General features: G+C 43.8%; 1 protein-coding gene across 3 annotated transcripts in view; it reads right to left on the bottom strand.

The window, feature by feature from the left end:
* The window catches only part of Scn10a (sodium voltage-gated channel alpha subunit 10), a 96,657-nt gene that overhangs the window by 61,548 nt on the left and 17,360 nt on the right, over nt 1–17,749 (bottom strand). For all 3 annotated transcript variants that reach the window (XM_075964159.1, XM_075964160.1, XM_075964161.1), the window contains exons 4-7: nt 5,600–5,728; nt 5,060–5,151; nt 3,620–3,811; nt 3,198–3,261 (exon numbers count right to left, since the gene is read on the bottom strand). In XM_075964159.1, the coding sequence (XP_075820274.1) occupies nt 3,198–3,261; nt 3,620–3,811; nt 5,060–5,151; nt 5,600–5,728 (477 nt within the window). The remainder of the gene's footprint in view (nt 1–3,197; nt 3,262–3,619; nt 3,812–5,059; nt 5,152–5,599; nt 5,729–17,749) is intronic.

The raw sequence follows: 17,749 nt of genomic DNA, 5'->3' as shown, positions 1-17,749 counted from the left end.
TAATTATAATTAATTCCAATTTTATCTCCACATGACTGAAGAGTTGAAACTCCCCCGGTTCCCATGATTAAAGGAAGCCCTTTGGTGTTCTGTCCTGCGAGCGCCATCATTATCCCTGAGGACGAGTTTCTCTCTGTCTAGCACTCCACATACCGATTGCTAGTCTCTCATTCCAGCAGCTCAGCGCATCAACAGTTAACTGTCTGCGACAGCCCTTACATAGCTTCTTCAGCATAGACAAACACTATACACAAAACAAATAGAAATTCCTGCTCTGGGGGCTTGCGACAGGGCAGTAAAGAAGGGTGGGTGCCTTCAGATCTCTGGCTGACTGTGGCAGAAGAGTCCAGTGGTGGGGAAGTCAGTTGAGACAGGAGGGTCCCTGGAGCTTGCTGAGCCAGCTAGCTAAATCTCTCTCTCTCTCTCTCTCTCTCTCTCTCTCTCTCTCTCTCTCTCTCTCTCTCTCTCTCTCTCTCTCTCTCTCTCTCTCTCTCTCGCACATGCACACACACATGAAAACACAAACATAGACACATACACAAAATTCCTGCTTATTTTCACCACCTTGGAAACCTTACCCAAAGGAAAAGCTGGAAAAATCTTTATGGGAGAAATGGTAAGAATCACCAGCTGTTTTTTGGTACTCACTCTCCACCTTGAGACCCTGGACCTAGGGCTCCAGGTTACCCTGAGCTATCCCAAGGCCCAGCTCTGTGATCCCAGGGGACCCCCTCAGACCTCACTCTGTTACTGTCGGCCCCTCCCTTCTACCCAAGCTGCCTGGCTGCATCTGTCTGATGGGAAAACTGCCTCTCTGATACTTGAGATGGGGGGCATACGTGAACTCCATAACTTTGTCATGGAGAGTTGTGGGTCACTCTGGAACCACCAGCTTCAGAAATACAATCATCTAACTGAGAAGACAAGGCTTCAACTTAAATAGGAAAGTGAAAAGCGATGTTCAACAATACTTTTCTGAAAGCAAAGACGCAAAGACTCAAGTGCCTTTGGGAATAAAGAGGTTAGGAAGGCTGACGGTGACTAAGATGCTGACTGAATTCCGTTTGCCTCTTCTGCTCAGCTCTATCTGAGATTACTCTTCTCGAGAGATGGTTAAGGCCTAGACGCCTTGTGCTGGCTAATACTGACCGTCACCTCAACAGAATCTAGAATTATATAGGAGACAAACCTCTGAGCTTGCCTGAAGGAGATTCTAGATTTGATTAGCTGAGGTGGGAAGGTGCATCTAAAATGTGGGTAGCACCATTCCAGGGGCTGGGGTCCCAGGCTGCATAAAAAGAAGGAAGCTATCTGAGCACTCATCTACTTCCTGACTGTGAGTGTAATATGACCTCCTGCCTTGCGCTCCTGCCTCCTGCCTTCCTCACAATGAACTGTACCCTGAAACTGAGAGGCCAAATAAGTCCTCCCTTCCTGTGTGTGTTTCTTCTTATGTATTCGGAAAAAAACAATGAAAAAGTAACTTCTGGATTGGGTCCCGTTTGCCTCCGCATAGGCCACAAAGACTACTGGTCACTTGGGGAGCAGCTACCAGTGAATTATGATTTTTCAGGTGATCAGCAATTGAGGTAGGGAAAAATGGGCCTTTCTGATCTATCACCTGGACCTCTCCAGCTCTCTCCACCCCGGATGTCAGAGCAGGAGGCAGAGGCGAATGTCTGAACCCCTTAGCTTGATTTCTTACTTTCTGGGGTCAACCAATCAAACATCACTTTTTCATCCAGCCATACAGTACCAACCACACCTGTCCTTCAACATCAGCTCACTGCTGCCTCCAGGAAGCCCCGCCCCATGTCTATCTGGCCTTAGAACACTGTCCATCATGTTCCCCAGTCTGTGGAACTCCTAACACCACAGATGCTTTCTATAACATCTTTATGCACATACAAAAGAGACCAAAACACAGCTGGCTTATATCCTGAATTCAGCCTGCTGAAACATGTTGTCTGGCCAAGAAGACAGGTAGATATTTTGGGGAACGTGTAACTAAATTTCTGACTAGGTGTTAGCACATAAAAATTGGAATTTCCTGTCTCCTTCTGTTGAGCTAGCAGAGCTAGAAGCGGACACCCATTTTCACATGGCAACCAAAAGCTGGGCTGAGCAGCATCTGCCCCTTCCAAAGGGGCACGAACTCCCAGTTGCTATGGTTCCCTCCTAGCCCTCGCCATTCACTTGTTGTTATGTGCCTGACCTCTGTAAGAATTTGAAATTGCAAAAATATCATGCATGTATTTCTTCCACTGTTACAAAAATAACGATACCCAAAGATGGAACGCACTATGATGCTCAAATGTAGAGCTTCAATACAAACACACTTGTTTTTTCTGGGAGTTGATCATTGTGTACACCCTTTTGGGATATGACCCTGCCACTTTTAATTGAGAGGCAAGGTCTGTTTCAGCCCTTGGATCTGTGATGACTTGTAACTTGCTTTGGTGAAGGGGACAGAAAGAACACTACTGTGTGTGAAATCAAGACTTTCACGCTTCCACTATCTTCCTTGGAATACAGTGTCTGTACAAGGACAGCTCAAGCCAGACTGTTGGGGATAAAACATCAACGGAACGCACAGACACCTTGCAGGAACTCCATCTGCTGCTTGCAGATGCTGAAGAAGCCAAATACCAGCTGGTCTATGCTCCTGAGCGTTGAGCCACAAGCTAAACGGTTCTCGTGCTAAGTCATAAAATCCGGCAGTCATTTATTACACACCAAACCCTCAGTAATACACTTACTGTCTGTGAGGCTGTGTGTGTGTATGTGGTGCTCATATGTGGTGTGGGTACATGTATGTGGAGGGCAGTGTTCACATCAGGCGTCTTTCTTGGTTGCTCTCCACTTTATTTTTGAGACCATGTCTCTCACTGAACTTGAAGTTCGCTGGTTGTCTAGAAAGCTTAGGGATCGGCTTGTCTCCAGCTCTCTGTAAAGACACACCGAGGTGCTGTGGTGCTTTAGGTGCAGAGCCGCACTGATGTGCCCGACTTTTCATGCATGCGCTGGGGATTCACACTCAGGTCCTCAGCCTTGCATGGCAAGCACCCAACCAGCTGCTCTGCGACTGCAGCTCCCCTCGCCGTGAGTTTTAAGATGGCAGTGTCTGTGGTATTCTTCAGGACTCCACCGGGAGGAAGGATGTGGGCCATCGGGATGGTCAGGAGATGGACACTCACCCGGCATCGGATCCATTGCCGCATAACAAAGGGTCAGTAGTTCCTTTCTTGATGTAGTAGTTGTCTAAAGAAAGGAAGAAATGAAACCTCGCGGTGTGTTCTGAAGTGTGTCTCCTGTCTAAGTGAGGTCAGTTCCTCTGTCTGCAAGCCTTCCAGGGACACTCAGGGAGCCACACACTCTTCCAAGCCCCTTGGAGGCTTTACAGACCCAGGAAACCTTGCTTCTAGGCTGAGAACTTGTCCAGTGTTTTCCTTGTCAAAGGGGACACTGGTCAGCAGGAAAGTGAGGGAGGGGGGCTCAGCCCCACTCAGGAGCAAATCACTGGAAATGAAATGCCAGTATATCCACACAAGTGTGCAGGGCTTTCGGCCTCACAGTCCCTGGTACCCATGCTGGTCCCTACAGCAGAGTGCCGGCTCACCTGCCATTTCTGCTGAGAAATTATGAGCCTTGTGGGGATCCGTGCCGTTCCTGATGCATTTGTTCTTCAGGTTCCCCTTGAAGAGCTGCAGGCCCACCAAGGCAAAGACACTGAGGCAGAAGGCGGTGAGGATGGTCACGTCAGCCAACTTTCTCACTGAGTGGATCAGGGCTCCCACGATGACCTTCAGTCCTGTGGGAAGGGGACAGACACTCCCACATGGGCGAAGTACCACAACAGGGGTACACCTTGGCTATCCTCTCTATACACAGGGGTACACCTTGGCTATCCTCACTACGCACAGGGGTACACCTTGGCTATCCTCTCTATACACAGGGGTACACCTTGGCTATCCTCACTACGCACAGGGGTACACCTTGGCTATCCTCTCTATACACAGGGGTACACCTTGGCTATCCTCTCTACGCACAGGTGTGACACACGTACCGCAGGCAGTTCCAGGCCCAGCTTCTCATCTGCTCCTTGTGATCACCCAGAGAGGCAAGTAGGTGCGGCCTGTCTGTCATCCTCATCATCAGAGCAAGCAGCCGAGGCCTTGCCAGTGCAGCTCTTACAGACTCAAGACTAATAAAGATTGACTAGTGACTCATCTTAAACCCTGTTTGGCTGCCTGGGGATGTATGTGGCTAAATGGCAGACCTCTTGCTAGCACGCACAAGACCCTTTCTGTCGCGTCTCAGCTGTGTCCCCTGCCCCGTGGTTGTGAGGTACGCTTTTTGCTCTAGTTATTTGGTGTTTGTCTTTCCACATTCATCTCAGTCCAGGAAAGCAATTCCAGGCTTGAGATAAATGAATTTCACTCAGAGAGAAAGGAAGACATGAGAGAGAGAGAGAGAGAGAGAGAGAGAGAGAGAGAGAGAGAGAGAGAGAGAGAGGAGAGAAGAACTGGGCTGTCCTGAGGAAGAACAGGTCAGAGCCCAGCACAGCTGGCTGCAATGATGGGGCCCCTGCTCCTTTGAGGAAGGATGCTCGTCAATGGAAATGCCTCCTTCGGGGCAGCAGTGTCATAGGCAACAGGAAACCTTCTGACACAGTCTAGGATCGATCTGTGTCATTTTGTTGGAAAATTAACTTTGTTGGCACCACACACATGAGACTTTATACTGGGAGCAGAGAGACGGATACAGTGTTCTGTTTGGCAAGTGGTTTGACAGCTGAAGGTTAAAGGTCACGGTGTTGAAGGGAATATCCTTCCTCTGCGTCTTACTAGGGGTCAACCCTTAGTTTATGTTTCTCCTAGGCTTAAAGTCCCAGTTTCTTTATTAGCTAGGCCAATAGTCAATAGTCCCTGTCCTGGAACGTGTGCGTATGCATGTGTGTGTGTGTGTGTGTGTGTGTGTGCGCGTGTGTGTATCAAAGAAGAGCAGGAAGAATAAGCATTTGTTCCGTTGAACAAACCTGCTAGTTAAAGCTGCTCACCTGGGATCACAGAAACAGTTTTCAGGGCTCTGAGAACTCGGAATGTCCGTAGGCCTGAGATTCCTCGGAGGTCTGTTGCTGTCCCGACATACCTGCAGAAGCGAAAGGCACTTAGCATTTTCTCAGGGAATAGGTTCCAGGGTTCACGAATCACACACAATGGGAACCTTGGGAGATCAAGGACAGACAGGCATTCCCGGCGGCATTACTGTCTACGGTTGGCATGGATGCCCACTAAAGTGTTGGATTCAAACACACAGGCTTGATGAACCTGCCTCCTCAGATACAGCTCCATATTGGGTAGGAATAACACTGAGCCTTGCCTTGACCTGTGTTGGTCAGTTATTAGCACAGGACTTTGGCTTGTTCCCAAGGGCGTGGGATGAGCCATTATATATTCCAATACCCAGGTCACAAGGCTCCACCAGAGGAAGATGAATTGAGATGAGGAGGTAATCCAGATTAAGAGCATGGACACCCCCAAAAGTCCTACAACCCAAGGTCTACAGGGACACCCAAGCCAGAGAGGGAAACACTCACGCTAGGGTAATGACGCTGAAGTCCAGCCAGTTCCAGGGATCTCGCAGATAAGTGAACTCATTTAGACAAAATCCTCTTGCCAGTATCTTTATCAGAGCTTCGAAGGTGTAAATGGCAGTGAAGGCGGTCCTGGGGAGGAGGTGGAGAGGGACAGTAACTGTGCCACAGAGCGACCTCTGTGCTTCCTCTGCCGGGAAGTGAATTCCAAGGGAATGCATACAAAGACCATAGCCAAGGCGAAGGGGGCAGTAAGGAGCTAGGAAGCACACTGAAGTGTCACACATGTGGATTAGGTTTTAGGAGGGAGGGAGGGAGAGAAGGAGGGAGGGAGAAGCAGCAGCTTGTAAGCAGAGGACAATGTCAGGCGAAGACGGAGGCTCTCTTTCTGTACAAGGCCCCCATCCTATGGATGCTGAAGTTTCCTTTCCCAAAGTGTGGGTGTTGGAAGATGCGGAAGAGGCACAGGTCTCTGCTGTGTGCTCTTCCTGTACGTCCCCACTTCCAGCCCTCTTTTCTTTTTCACCATGCCTGGCCTGGTGTAGCTGTGATCCTGGCCTTCTTGGCATGGAAGGGAGGTGTTTTATCAACAGGTGGAGCCTGATGGAATTGACTGTCTCAAACCAGCCCCCTTGTTCTGCGGTGACTTGTTGGGTGTAGATTTGAAGAGCTAAGGTTGGAAATGAGGTGATGTTTCTGGAATGTTCAGAATCCTTCGCCCAGTAGTGGCAATAGCTGTCACACTCTGGCTACCACCAGATCTACCTGAACTCCTTGCTCCAAAATGTTTCTGGGCTGTCCTCACAGTGCCTGGCTCAGTAGGTCAAGGTGGAACTCAAGGACCGGACTTTCTAGCATGTTCCCAGCTAATGCCAATATGCTGGCTGGGGAACCATAGCTCTGGGGATTCAGATGCACACATAAATCTCCCATGACTTGTGCTGGGGAGATAGCTGGTTTTCCATGTAAACATGAGATCTGTTAGATTACATGTAAAAAGCCAGCTATGGCAGCATGTGTCTGTGTTTATAGTCCCAGCACGAGGTAAGTGAGGCAGGAGGCTCCCTGGAACTCACTGGCCAGCCAGCTCAGCTGAATCCATGAGCTCTAGGCTCAATTAGAGACCCTGTCTCAAAAACTAAGGTGGAGAGTAACTGAGAAGAAACTGTACACAAGCCTCCACCTCCTCTACCAACCCATACACACACACATATGCACACACAGAGACACATACACACACATGCACGCACAGAGACACAGACACACACAGAGAGACATGCACACACATGCACACACAGAGACACACACACACATGCACACACAGACACATACACATACAGAGAGACACAAGCACACACAGATACATATACACGCATATACACACATACACACAGAGACACAATTAAAACTTTAAATTATAAATGTGCTTTTGTGTAAAACATGGGCGAACTCTTGACTAAACATGCATTTACCCCATCCTACCCGAAAGTCCCTTCTGGATGAGAGAGGGTTTTTCAAAGACATAAACCCAGTAGGATAAACACAAGCTACCCCACAGAACATTGAACAGTTCGGGATGGAGAGATGCTCAGGACTCCAGAGGATGGGCTGTGGGAGAAGGTGCAGACAGGGCTCAAGAAAGTCTGTCCCAGTCCCCCGGGGAAGCAGCTGGGCCTTCTAGAGCCCTAGTCACCGCATATTCTATTCTCCGCCTGCTGCAGAGGTGGATCAGGTGCTTACATTCAGGAGGGGAACAAGAGTGAGGGCAATGCAGCCTGAGGCTGGAAGGCGGAGTTTTCATGGAAAGGCAGGTGGCTCCCACTTCTGCCTTTGCTGAATTCCTAGGCATCGGTCAGATTCACAGCGCACGAAGATCTTCCCTGTTCTCTGTCTATCAGGGCCCAGTTATGTAGCCCAGGCTGGTCTTGAACTTATGATCCTCCTACCTAGCTTTCTGAGTGCTGGGATCACAGGAATCCAACACCACCAGCTGCTGTGGATGCAATTCCTTTAATAGAAAAGCTGGCAAAGGAGTGTTGTGAATTCGAGGGGTGCTTGGAATCAAAACGAAAACAGGAGCCAAGCAAGGTGGTGCATTCCTGTAATCCCAGCACTTGAGAGGATAAAGCAGGAGGATTGTGATGATCTACAGGCCAGACTGGACCGTATGCATGAGTATCAGTGCTATATACAAGGTCCTGTCTCCATCACCATCACCATCACCAAAATAAAACAAAAGCCCAAGGCAACCAAAGAGGGTGTAAAAAGACAAAAAGAAACAATAAAGAGAGAACTAGAGAAATCTAGAGAAATAAAAAAATCTCTGCTATTGATATTTTTAGAATGTTAAAAGGTGAGATAAACATTTCTTAATGCAAGAATAGGAATCTATAAAAAAATTAAGGAACAAAATAGAACTTCTGAAAGCAAGACTGCAAACAAAGTTTTAGAAATCTCAGAAAATAGAACACAAAGCAGAAATGGCTAAAAGGGCGATGGAGAATCAGGGGCTCTGCTTGCTCCCACACTAAGAGGAAATCAGGAAAGAAACAGGTTAAAGTATCACAGGAATTGCTCAAGAAAAAAAAAACCTCCCCAAATTGAAATACCTAAGTCTTTAAAATGCAGGCAAGCATTCAGTAAAACAAGCGAGAGAGTTAAAAAGCCTCATCATGGCAGAACTCCACCAAGGTTCAATCATTCTCCACAAAGACAAACCCAACAGTTCTGCTTGAGAGACAAAGAGAAAACAAACACACAGGCTCTCTACAAAGGATTGATGTCTCAGTCCTGCCCTGTCATTGTGAAGAGGCACCACAACCAAGACAACTTAGAAGAGGAAGCATTTAACTGGGGGCTTGCTTACAGTTTCAGAGGCGAGTCCATGACCACCATGGCAGGGAGCAGGGAGGCAGGCAGGGAGGCATGGGGCTGGAGCAGTAGCCGACAGCTTACATTCTGATTCATGGGCAAGAAGTACGAAGAGAGACTGGGTTTGGCATGGGCTTTTGAAACATCAAAGTCTGCTCTCAGTGACACAACTCCTCCAAGGAAGCCACACTTCCTAATCTTTCCTGAACACTCCACCAACCAAATATGAGAGCCTCTGGGGGGCCATTATCATCCACTCCACCACACTGAGAATACAAACGCCATCAGATAGCTCGGGGGCTACCTTGGCTTGGAAAGAAGGTCAAAGCCTCCAAGTTTGGAGCCATAAACTTTCCCACACAGAATTTGTCAGGCAAATTGTCAGAAATGAAGTTAAACTAACATGTAGGAATATGAAAATCCACAAACATTTACTTCCTGGCCCCCTGCCTATGAAATCCTAGACTGACTGTACCAGAACAACAAGAAAGCTACCAATAAACATTAGGATGTGGGATCCCAGGAACAGAGAAGGAAAGAACTCCAGGAAAGAGCTTCGCTGGGGAGCTGTGGGTCCGGCTGAGGCGAGAAACAAAGGGCCCCGTACTGTGGAACGATATTTGTACACGGTAAATGTGCATTGCTCTCATGGATAATAAAAAGCCGACTGGCTGATAGCTGGGCAGGAAGAGATCAGGCAGGACAGCCTGACACAGAGAGGATTCTGTGAGGAGGAAGAAGGGTGGAGTCAGAGAGCAGCCTGCAGACACAGAGAGAGCAAGATGGGCATGCTGTACTCAGAAGGGCACCAAGCCACGTGGCAAAGCATAAATAAAAACATGGGTTAATTTATGCATAAGAGTTAGCTAGTAATAAGCCTTAGCTATCTGCCAAGCATTCATAAGTAATATTAAGCCTCTGAGTCAATTATTTGGGAAGCAGCTGCCAGTGGTGGGCTGGCAGGCTGGAGAGAAACATTCTTTTCCAAAGTTACTCTGAGAGTTAATGTTCTCAATTCTCCAATTAAAACACACAGACCATGGGCTGGAGAGACAACTCAGTAGTTAAGAGAACTGTTGGCTCTTCCAAAGGACCAGGGTTCAGTTCCCAGCACCCACATGGAGACTGAGAACCATCTGTAACTCCAGTTCTAGAGCCTAGGACGTTCTCTTCTGGCCTCCATGGGTACTGCACACACGTGGTGCACAGACATACAAGCAGGCAAAATACATGTACACATAAAAATAAGAATAAGCCTTTAAAAAAACACACATATCAGTAGACTGTATTTTAAAAAACGACTAAACTATTTGCTGGCAACCAGAAACTCATGTCACCAGCACAGTTGAACACAGGGTCTGGGGGAGTTGAAAAAGATGCTATAAATGGAATCTAAAATCTAACCGAAGCAGCTGTACTCATATCCCAGAAAACAGACTTCAGGCCCAAATTAGAGGACACCAAGAAACTCACTTCATGAATAATAAATCTAAAGGACATAATAGTTATAAACATACATGGTCTGAACACTCAAGCAAGTTTAAACAAATAATAAACCCCCAAATTTTCTATGTATCATATCATATCAAAATAAAAGTGACAATCAACAGCAAAAGAAAGTACAGAAAACAATAAATATGTGGAAATTGGACAATATACTTCAAACAATTAGTGGGCAACCAAAGAAATCCAATGAAGGGGTAGAAAAATCCTAGAACCAAGTTAAAATTAAGATATGACATTCCAGAGCCTGTTGGGTGCAGTGAAAGCAGTTCTAAAATAAGTTTACAGCTATAAGTGCCTATGTGACAATGAGGGATATCAGATAACCTCACGGCACATCTCAAGGTCTTAGGAAAAAAGGAACAAGCCTATCTCAAGATTTGTAGGAGAAAAAATAAAGATCAGAGCTGAAATTAATTAAGTACCAACTGAAAAATTTCCAGAAAAACAAATGAAACCTATTTTGTTATTTGAAGTGATAAAGCTGAGAAAAGCTTATCAAAGCAATCAAATGAAAGGACATAAGATAATAAAGTCAGAGACAAAAGGATATTATAGCATGGACCACAGAGACCCAGGTGATCACTAGGGATTTTAAAATATTTATTTGTGTGTGCGTGTGTATCTATGTAGGTGTGTGTATATATGTGTGCGTGTGTGTGTGTGTGTGGACAGACAAGTGGAGTTCAGAAGACAACATGCAGAAGTCAGAGCTCTCCTTGTGTCATGTGAGTCATATCAGACTTGGTGACAAGCGTCCTTACCTTCTGAGTCAGCTCAGCTCCACGAGGGAATATTTTGAAAGGTTATATTCAAATACATTGAAAACTCTTGAAGAAACTGACATATTTCTAGAAACACAAAATCTAAAAATATAGAACTGGAAAGTTGTAAAACCTAGACAGATCACTAACAAGTAACGAAATTGAAGAAGGATTCTCCCAACAAAGCAGCCAGGACCAGATGGAGTCACCACGTGTTTATAGCTGAATTTTTCCAGGTGTTTAAAGAAAGAGAAGGGACACTTCCAAGCTCATTCCACAAAGTCTGATTTACCCCGGTACTAACACTAGATAAAGACACAATAAACAAGGGAAAACTATAGGCTGGCATCCTTCTTAAACAGAGAGCAGAAATCCTCCATAGAAAACATGCAGAAATTCAGCAGCACATTAACAAGATCACACACAGTCATGTAGCTGGTGTGTAATGATGGCTCAACACCTGCAAGTCACTAAGTGCAACACAACCACCTCACGGATACAGGAAGAAAACAACTCTGACAAAATTAAACATAACTTTGTGACAAAACTATGTGAAGAACCCAGGAATGGGAGGCGCACTCTTCACCAGGGTAAAGGTACTTGACATACCTACAACTAAAGTTATAACAAACAGGGCAGGGGATGGTGGGGGGAGGAACATTCCTTCTAAAGTCAGGAATGAGACAAAGCCAGCCACTATTCCCACTACTAGTCAATGCATTTTCTATTTAAATTTTATTTATTATTATTGTGTATATATGTGTGTGTGTGTGTATGATACATGTGTGTATCACAGTGCATGTGTTTGAAGGCCAAAGGACAACTTTGAGGATTGATTCTCTCCTCCCATTTTGTGGGTCCTAGGGATGAAAACTCCAATTGCCAGTCTTGCACTGCAAGTGCTTCTATCTGCTGGGCCATTTTCCTGGCTCCTTAAGATATTTCTTGAAAGCTTTGACAGAGTGATATGACAAGAAAAAAATAGAGATAGAAATACAGAATTAAAAAGTCACGTTATTTGCAGATGATATGATCCTGTATCTAAAAGTCCAAAAGATTCCGCTAGAAGCCTTTAGCTCTGACAGACACTTTCAGAAAAGGAGCTATAAGCCAGCAGACAGACCACTTCCCTTTATACACAGAACTGACGAATTCACTGAGCAAGAATCTGGAGTGAAAATCCATTTGCAATACCCTTCTCAATAAAGCACACAGTAATAAACCTAAGCAAACTTGGGAAAGACTTCTATAACCAAAATTAGAAAACATGGAAGAAAGAAGTTGAAGACGATATTAGAAAGTGGAAAGACCACCCGTGTTCATGATTTAGCAGAATTTATACTGTGAAAATGGCCATATTGATGGATGATACCCATGTATTCAATATCTCTCATCAAAATTTCACTGATGTTCTTTCAGAGCTAGAAAAGGAAATTCTTGAAATTTGTTATGGAAACACAAAAGGTCCCATATAGGTAAGAAAATCTGGTAGGTTGGGCCAAGGGAGGATGCTCTGCCAACAAAAACAAAAGCAACCTTGTAGGAGGAGACACTTGTTCGTCCTGGCCACCCAGAACTGAAATAATCACACAGAAACCATGTTATTTAAATCACTGCTTGGCCCATTATCTCTAGCTTCTTATTGGCTAACTCCTACATCTTAATTTAACCCATTTCTATTAATCTGTATATCACCACGAGGTCGTGGCTTACCAGCAAAGTTTCAGCACGTCTACCTCTGGCTGTGGATCCATGGCAACTCCTTAACCCTGCCTCCTTACCCCAGCATGCCATTTAGTTTTCCCTGCCTACCTAAGTTCTGCCCTATCAACAGGCCAAGGCATTTTCTTTATTTATTAACTAATAAAAGCAGCACATAGACAGAGGACCTCCCGTAGCACAACCTGGGAGGTATGAGTTCAAATTATGGAGCTCTAGTAACAAAATTACAACATAACACTAACAGAAAAACAGACAGACCAATGGACTCAATTAGAAGACCCAGGAACAAACCCACACAGCTCACACCTACTGACAAAGACACCAGAATTGTACACTGGAGAAGGATGGTACTTTGAACAAGCAGTACTCAAAAATGGCAACACACAAATGTACAAGAGATAAACTAGCTCCCTACATCTCACCCTGTGCATAAATCAACTAAGAATGTACCAAAAGGTCACAAGTGAAGACTAGACCACTTGAAGTTGCTACAGGGAAACAGGGTAAAATGCTCTAAGATACAGAAGAAGGCAAGGACTAAAAAGAGCCCCACCGATCAGAAAATGATGGCAAGCCGTAACAAATGGGGTCAAATAAAATCAAAAGACCCCTGAATGCAGAAGAGAATGCCAACAGACAGAGAGACAGCTGAAGGATGGGGTGAATCTTTGCCAACTATAAATCACACACAATAACATCACCAACAATGAAAACTAAAATAACAGGAACTAGCAATTATTGGTAATTAATATTCCTTAATATAAATGGGCTCAACTCACCTATAAAAAGTCACAGGCTAACAGATTGTATATGAAAACAGAATCCATCCTTCTGCTGCATACAAGAAACACACCTCAACCTCAAAGGCAGACATCACCTCAGAGTAAAGGGTTGGGAAAAATTTATCAATCAAATGAACCTAAGCAACAAGCTGGTGTAGCTGTCCTAATATCTAACAAAATAGACTTCAAGCCAAAATCAATCAAAAAATACAAAGAAGGCCATTGCAATTAGTCACCGGAAAAATCCATCAAGAAGAAATCTCAGTACTGAACATCTATGTCCAAAATACGAGGGCACCATCACATGTAAAAGAAACACTTCTAAAGCTTAAATCACACATTAAACTCTACACACTAATAATGGAGACTTCAACACCCCACTCTCACCACTGGACAGGTCTGTCAGACAGAAAATTAAGAGAGAAAAAAGGGAACTAACAGATGTTATGACTCAAATGGACTTAACAGACATCTATAGAACATTTCATCCAAACATAAAAAAAAACATACCTTCTTCTCAGCACCTCATGTGATGTGGGAGTGTCATATATCAATCTGTTGATTTCATTAGTTAAAAAATAAAAAAACTGCTTGGCTGGCCCTCATAGGTTAGAACACAGGTGGGTGGAGAAAACAGAACAGAATGCTGGGAGGAAGAGGAAGTGAGCTCAGACTCGACAGCTCTCCTCTCGGGAGCAGACGCCTGAGAAGAGACGCCATGCTCCCAGCTCCTGGGCAGACACATGCAATGAAGCTCTGACCCATGATGGACATAGGCTAGAAGCTCCCTGGTAAGCCACTTCGTGGGCTACAGCAGATTATTAGAAATGGGCTAGTCCAGGTGCAAGAGTTAGCCTAGAAGAGGCTAGATAGAAATGGGCCAAGCAGTGTTTAAATGAATACAGTTTGTGTGTTGTTATTTCGGGCATAAGCTAGCAGGCGGCCGGGGTGCTGGGGATGCAGCCCCGCGGCTCCTATCACTACACTCATGGAACCTTCTCAAAAATTGACCACATACTAGGTAACAAAGCAAATCTCAACAGATAAAAAATTGGAATAACACCATGTATCTTATTGGATCACCATGGCTTAAATTAGAATTCAACAGCAACACTAATTCTAGAAAGTCTACAAACACATGGAAATTAAACAATGCTCACTCATATCAATGGGTCAAGGAAGAAATAGTGGAAGAAATTAAAGACTTCCTAAAATTCAATGAAAATGACCATACAACATACCCAAAACAATGTTAAAAGGAAAGTTCATAGAACTAAATGCCTACATAATAAAGTTAGAAAAATCCCACACTAGTGAGTTAATAGAACACCAGAAAGCTCTAGAACAAAAAGAAGCAAACTCACTCAGGAGAACTAGATGGCAGGAAATAATCAAATTGAGAGCTGAAATCAACAACAGAAACAGAAAACAATACAAAGAATCAATGATACAAAGAGTTGGTTCTTAAAAAAATCAACAAAATAGACAAACTTTTATCTAAATTAACCAAAAGGCAGAGAGAAAAATATCCAAATTAACAAAGTCAAAAATAAAAAGGGGACATAACAACAGACACAGAGGAAATCCAGAGAATTCTTAGGTCATATTTCTAAAACCTGTATGATGTGGGACAATTGTCTGTATTCTGTCAATTATATTTTAAATAAATGCTTATTAGTCAGTAGCCAGGCTGCAAGTATAGGTGGGACAACCAAACAGGAAGTAAAGGTGAGTTGACAAGAACAGGGGAATTCTGGGAAGAGGAAAGCTTGGTCTGCAGTCTTGGCCCAGCCACAGAACAAGCAAGATGTGCCTGCCTTGCTGAAAAAGGTACTGAGCCATGTGGCTAACATAGACAAGAATAATGGGCTAATAAAAATTATGAGAGTTAATAAGAAGCCTGAGCTAATGGGCCAATCAGTTTATAACTAATGTAGACCTCTGTTTGATTTCTTTGAAATTTAACGAATGTAGGAACCAGGCAGGACAGAAACCCTGACAACACCTGTACTCCACAAAACTGGAGAACTTAAAGGAAATGGACAATTTTATGAATAAATAACACTTAACAACATTAAATCAAGACCAGATAAGCAAATTAAATAGACTTATAACTGCTAAAGAAATAGAAACAGTCAGCAAAAGTCTCCCAAGGGGAAAAAAAAGCCCAGGACCAGATGATTTCATCACAGAATTCTATAAGATTTTTAAAGAAGAAAATACCAATACTCCTCAAATTATTCTACACAATAGAAGCAGAAGGAACACTGTCAAACTCTTTTTATGAGGCTACAATTACCCTAATACCCAACCACACAAAGACATTACTAAGAAAGAGAATTACAGACCAATCTCACTCATGAATATTGATGCAAAAATACTTGATGTGGGAGTGTCATATATCAATCTGTTGATTTCATTGGCTAAGCAATAAAGAAACTCCTAGGCCCATTGGATAGGCCCACCCTTAGGTGGGTGGAGTAAACAGAACAGAACGCTGGGAGGAAGAGGAAGTGAGGTCAGACTCGACAGCTCTCCTCTCCGGAGCAGATGCAGGAGAGACACCATGCTACCTGCTCCAGGGAAGACGCACGCTATGAAGCTCCGACCCAGGATGGACTTAGGCTAGAATCTTCCCGGTAAGACCGGTGCTATACAGATGATAAGAAATGGGCTAGTCCAGGTGCGAGAGTAGCCTAGAAGAGGCTAGATAGGAATGGGCCAAAGCAGTGTTTAAATGAATATAGTTTGTGTGTAATTATTTAGGGTAAAGCTAGCTGGGCAGGCGGCTTGGGGTGTTGAGGACGCAGCCCTGCTGCCCCTATTACTACAAATACTCAATAAAATACTGGCAAACTGAATCCAAGAACACATCAGAAAAATCATCCACTATGATCAAATCAGTTTCATCCCAGAGATGCAGGGATGGTTCAGCATACGAAAATCTGTTAATATAATCTACCATATAAACAAGCTGAAAATAAAAGCCACATGATCATCTCATTAGACACTGAAAAAGCCTTAAACAAAATACAACATCCCTTCTTGAAGACAGCAAGGATACAAGAAACATACCTAAACATAATAAAGGCAATACACAGCAAGCCAACAGCCAACACCAAACTAAATGGAGAGAAATTCACAGTGATCCCACTGAAATCAGGAACAAGACAAGGTTGTTCACTCTCTCCATATCTATTCAACATAGTTCTTGAGATTCTAGATAGAGCAATAAGACAACAAAAGGAGATCAAGGGGATATAAATTAGAAAAGAAGAAGTCATACTCTTACTATTTGCTGATGATATAATAGGTTACATAAGTGACCCCAAAATTTCTACCAAGGAACTCATAAACGCCTTCACTAATGTAGCAGGATACAAGATTAACTAAAAAAAAAAATAAGTAGCCCTCCTGTACACGGCTAAAAAATGGGTTGAGAAAGAAATGAGAGAAACATTACCCTTCACAATAGACACAAATAGCATAAAATATCTCAAAGTAACTCTAGCCAAACAAGTGGTAGACCTGTATGACAAGAACTTTAAATCTTTGAAGAAAGAAATTGAAGAAGACACCAGAAAATGAAAAGCTTTCCCAGGCTCTTGTAGGTAGAATTACCATAGTAAAAATGACAATTTTACCAAAAGCAATCTACAGATTCAATGCAATGTCCATCAAAATCTCAGCAAAATTCTTCACAGACCTCAAAAGAACAATACTCAACTTTATATGGAAAAGAAAAAAAAAACAGGATAGCCAAAACAATCCTGTACAATAAAGGAACTTCTGGAGGCATCACAATCCCTGACTTCAAACTCTACTACAGAGCTACAGTAATGGAAACAGCCTGGTATTGACATAAAAAGATAGGAGGACCAATGAAACCAAGTAGAAGACCCAGATATCAACCCACACACCTATGAACACCTGATTTTTGACAAAGAAGCAAAAAATATCAAATGGGAAAAAAGGCATATTCAACAAATAGTGCTGGCATAACTGGATATAAACATGTAGAAGAATGAAAATAGATCCATATCTATCATCATGTACAAAACTCAAATCCAAATGGATACAAGACCTCAACATAAAGCCAACTACATGGAATCTCATAGAAGAAAAAGTGGGAAGTATACTTGAACACATTGGCACAGGAGACCACTTCCTAAATATAACCTCAGCATCACAGACACTGAAAGAAACAATTAATAAATTTGACCTCCTGAAACTGAAAAGCTTCTGTAAAGCAAAGGGCATGGTCAACAAGATAAAATGGCAGCCTACAAAATGAGAAAAGATCTTCACTAACCCCACATTGATGTGGGAGTGTCATATATCAATCTGTTGATTTCATTGGTTAAGTAATAAACAAACTGCTTGGGCTCATAGCTTAGAACATAGGTGGGTGGAGTAAACAGAACAGAATGCTGGGAGGAAGAGGAAGTGAGGTAAGACGCCTCAGACAGAGACATCATGCTCCCCTCTCCCGGATAGACAGGATAGCGCTG

This window comes from Microtus pennsylvanicus, chromosome 3 (genome assembly GCF_037038515.1).
Source record: "Microtus pennsylvanicus isolate mMicPen1 chromosome 3, mMicPen1.hap1, whole genome shotgun sequence".
In the NCBI taxonomy this organism is placed as follows: Eukaryota; Metazoa; Chordata; class Mammalia; order Rodentia; family Cricetidae; genus Microtus; species Microtus pennsylvanicus.
This window is presented reverse-complemented; position numbering and strand designations above follow the sequence as displayed.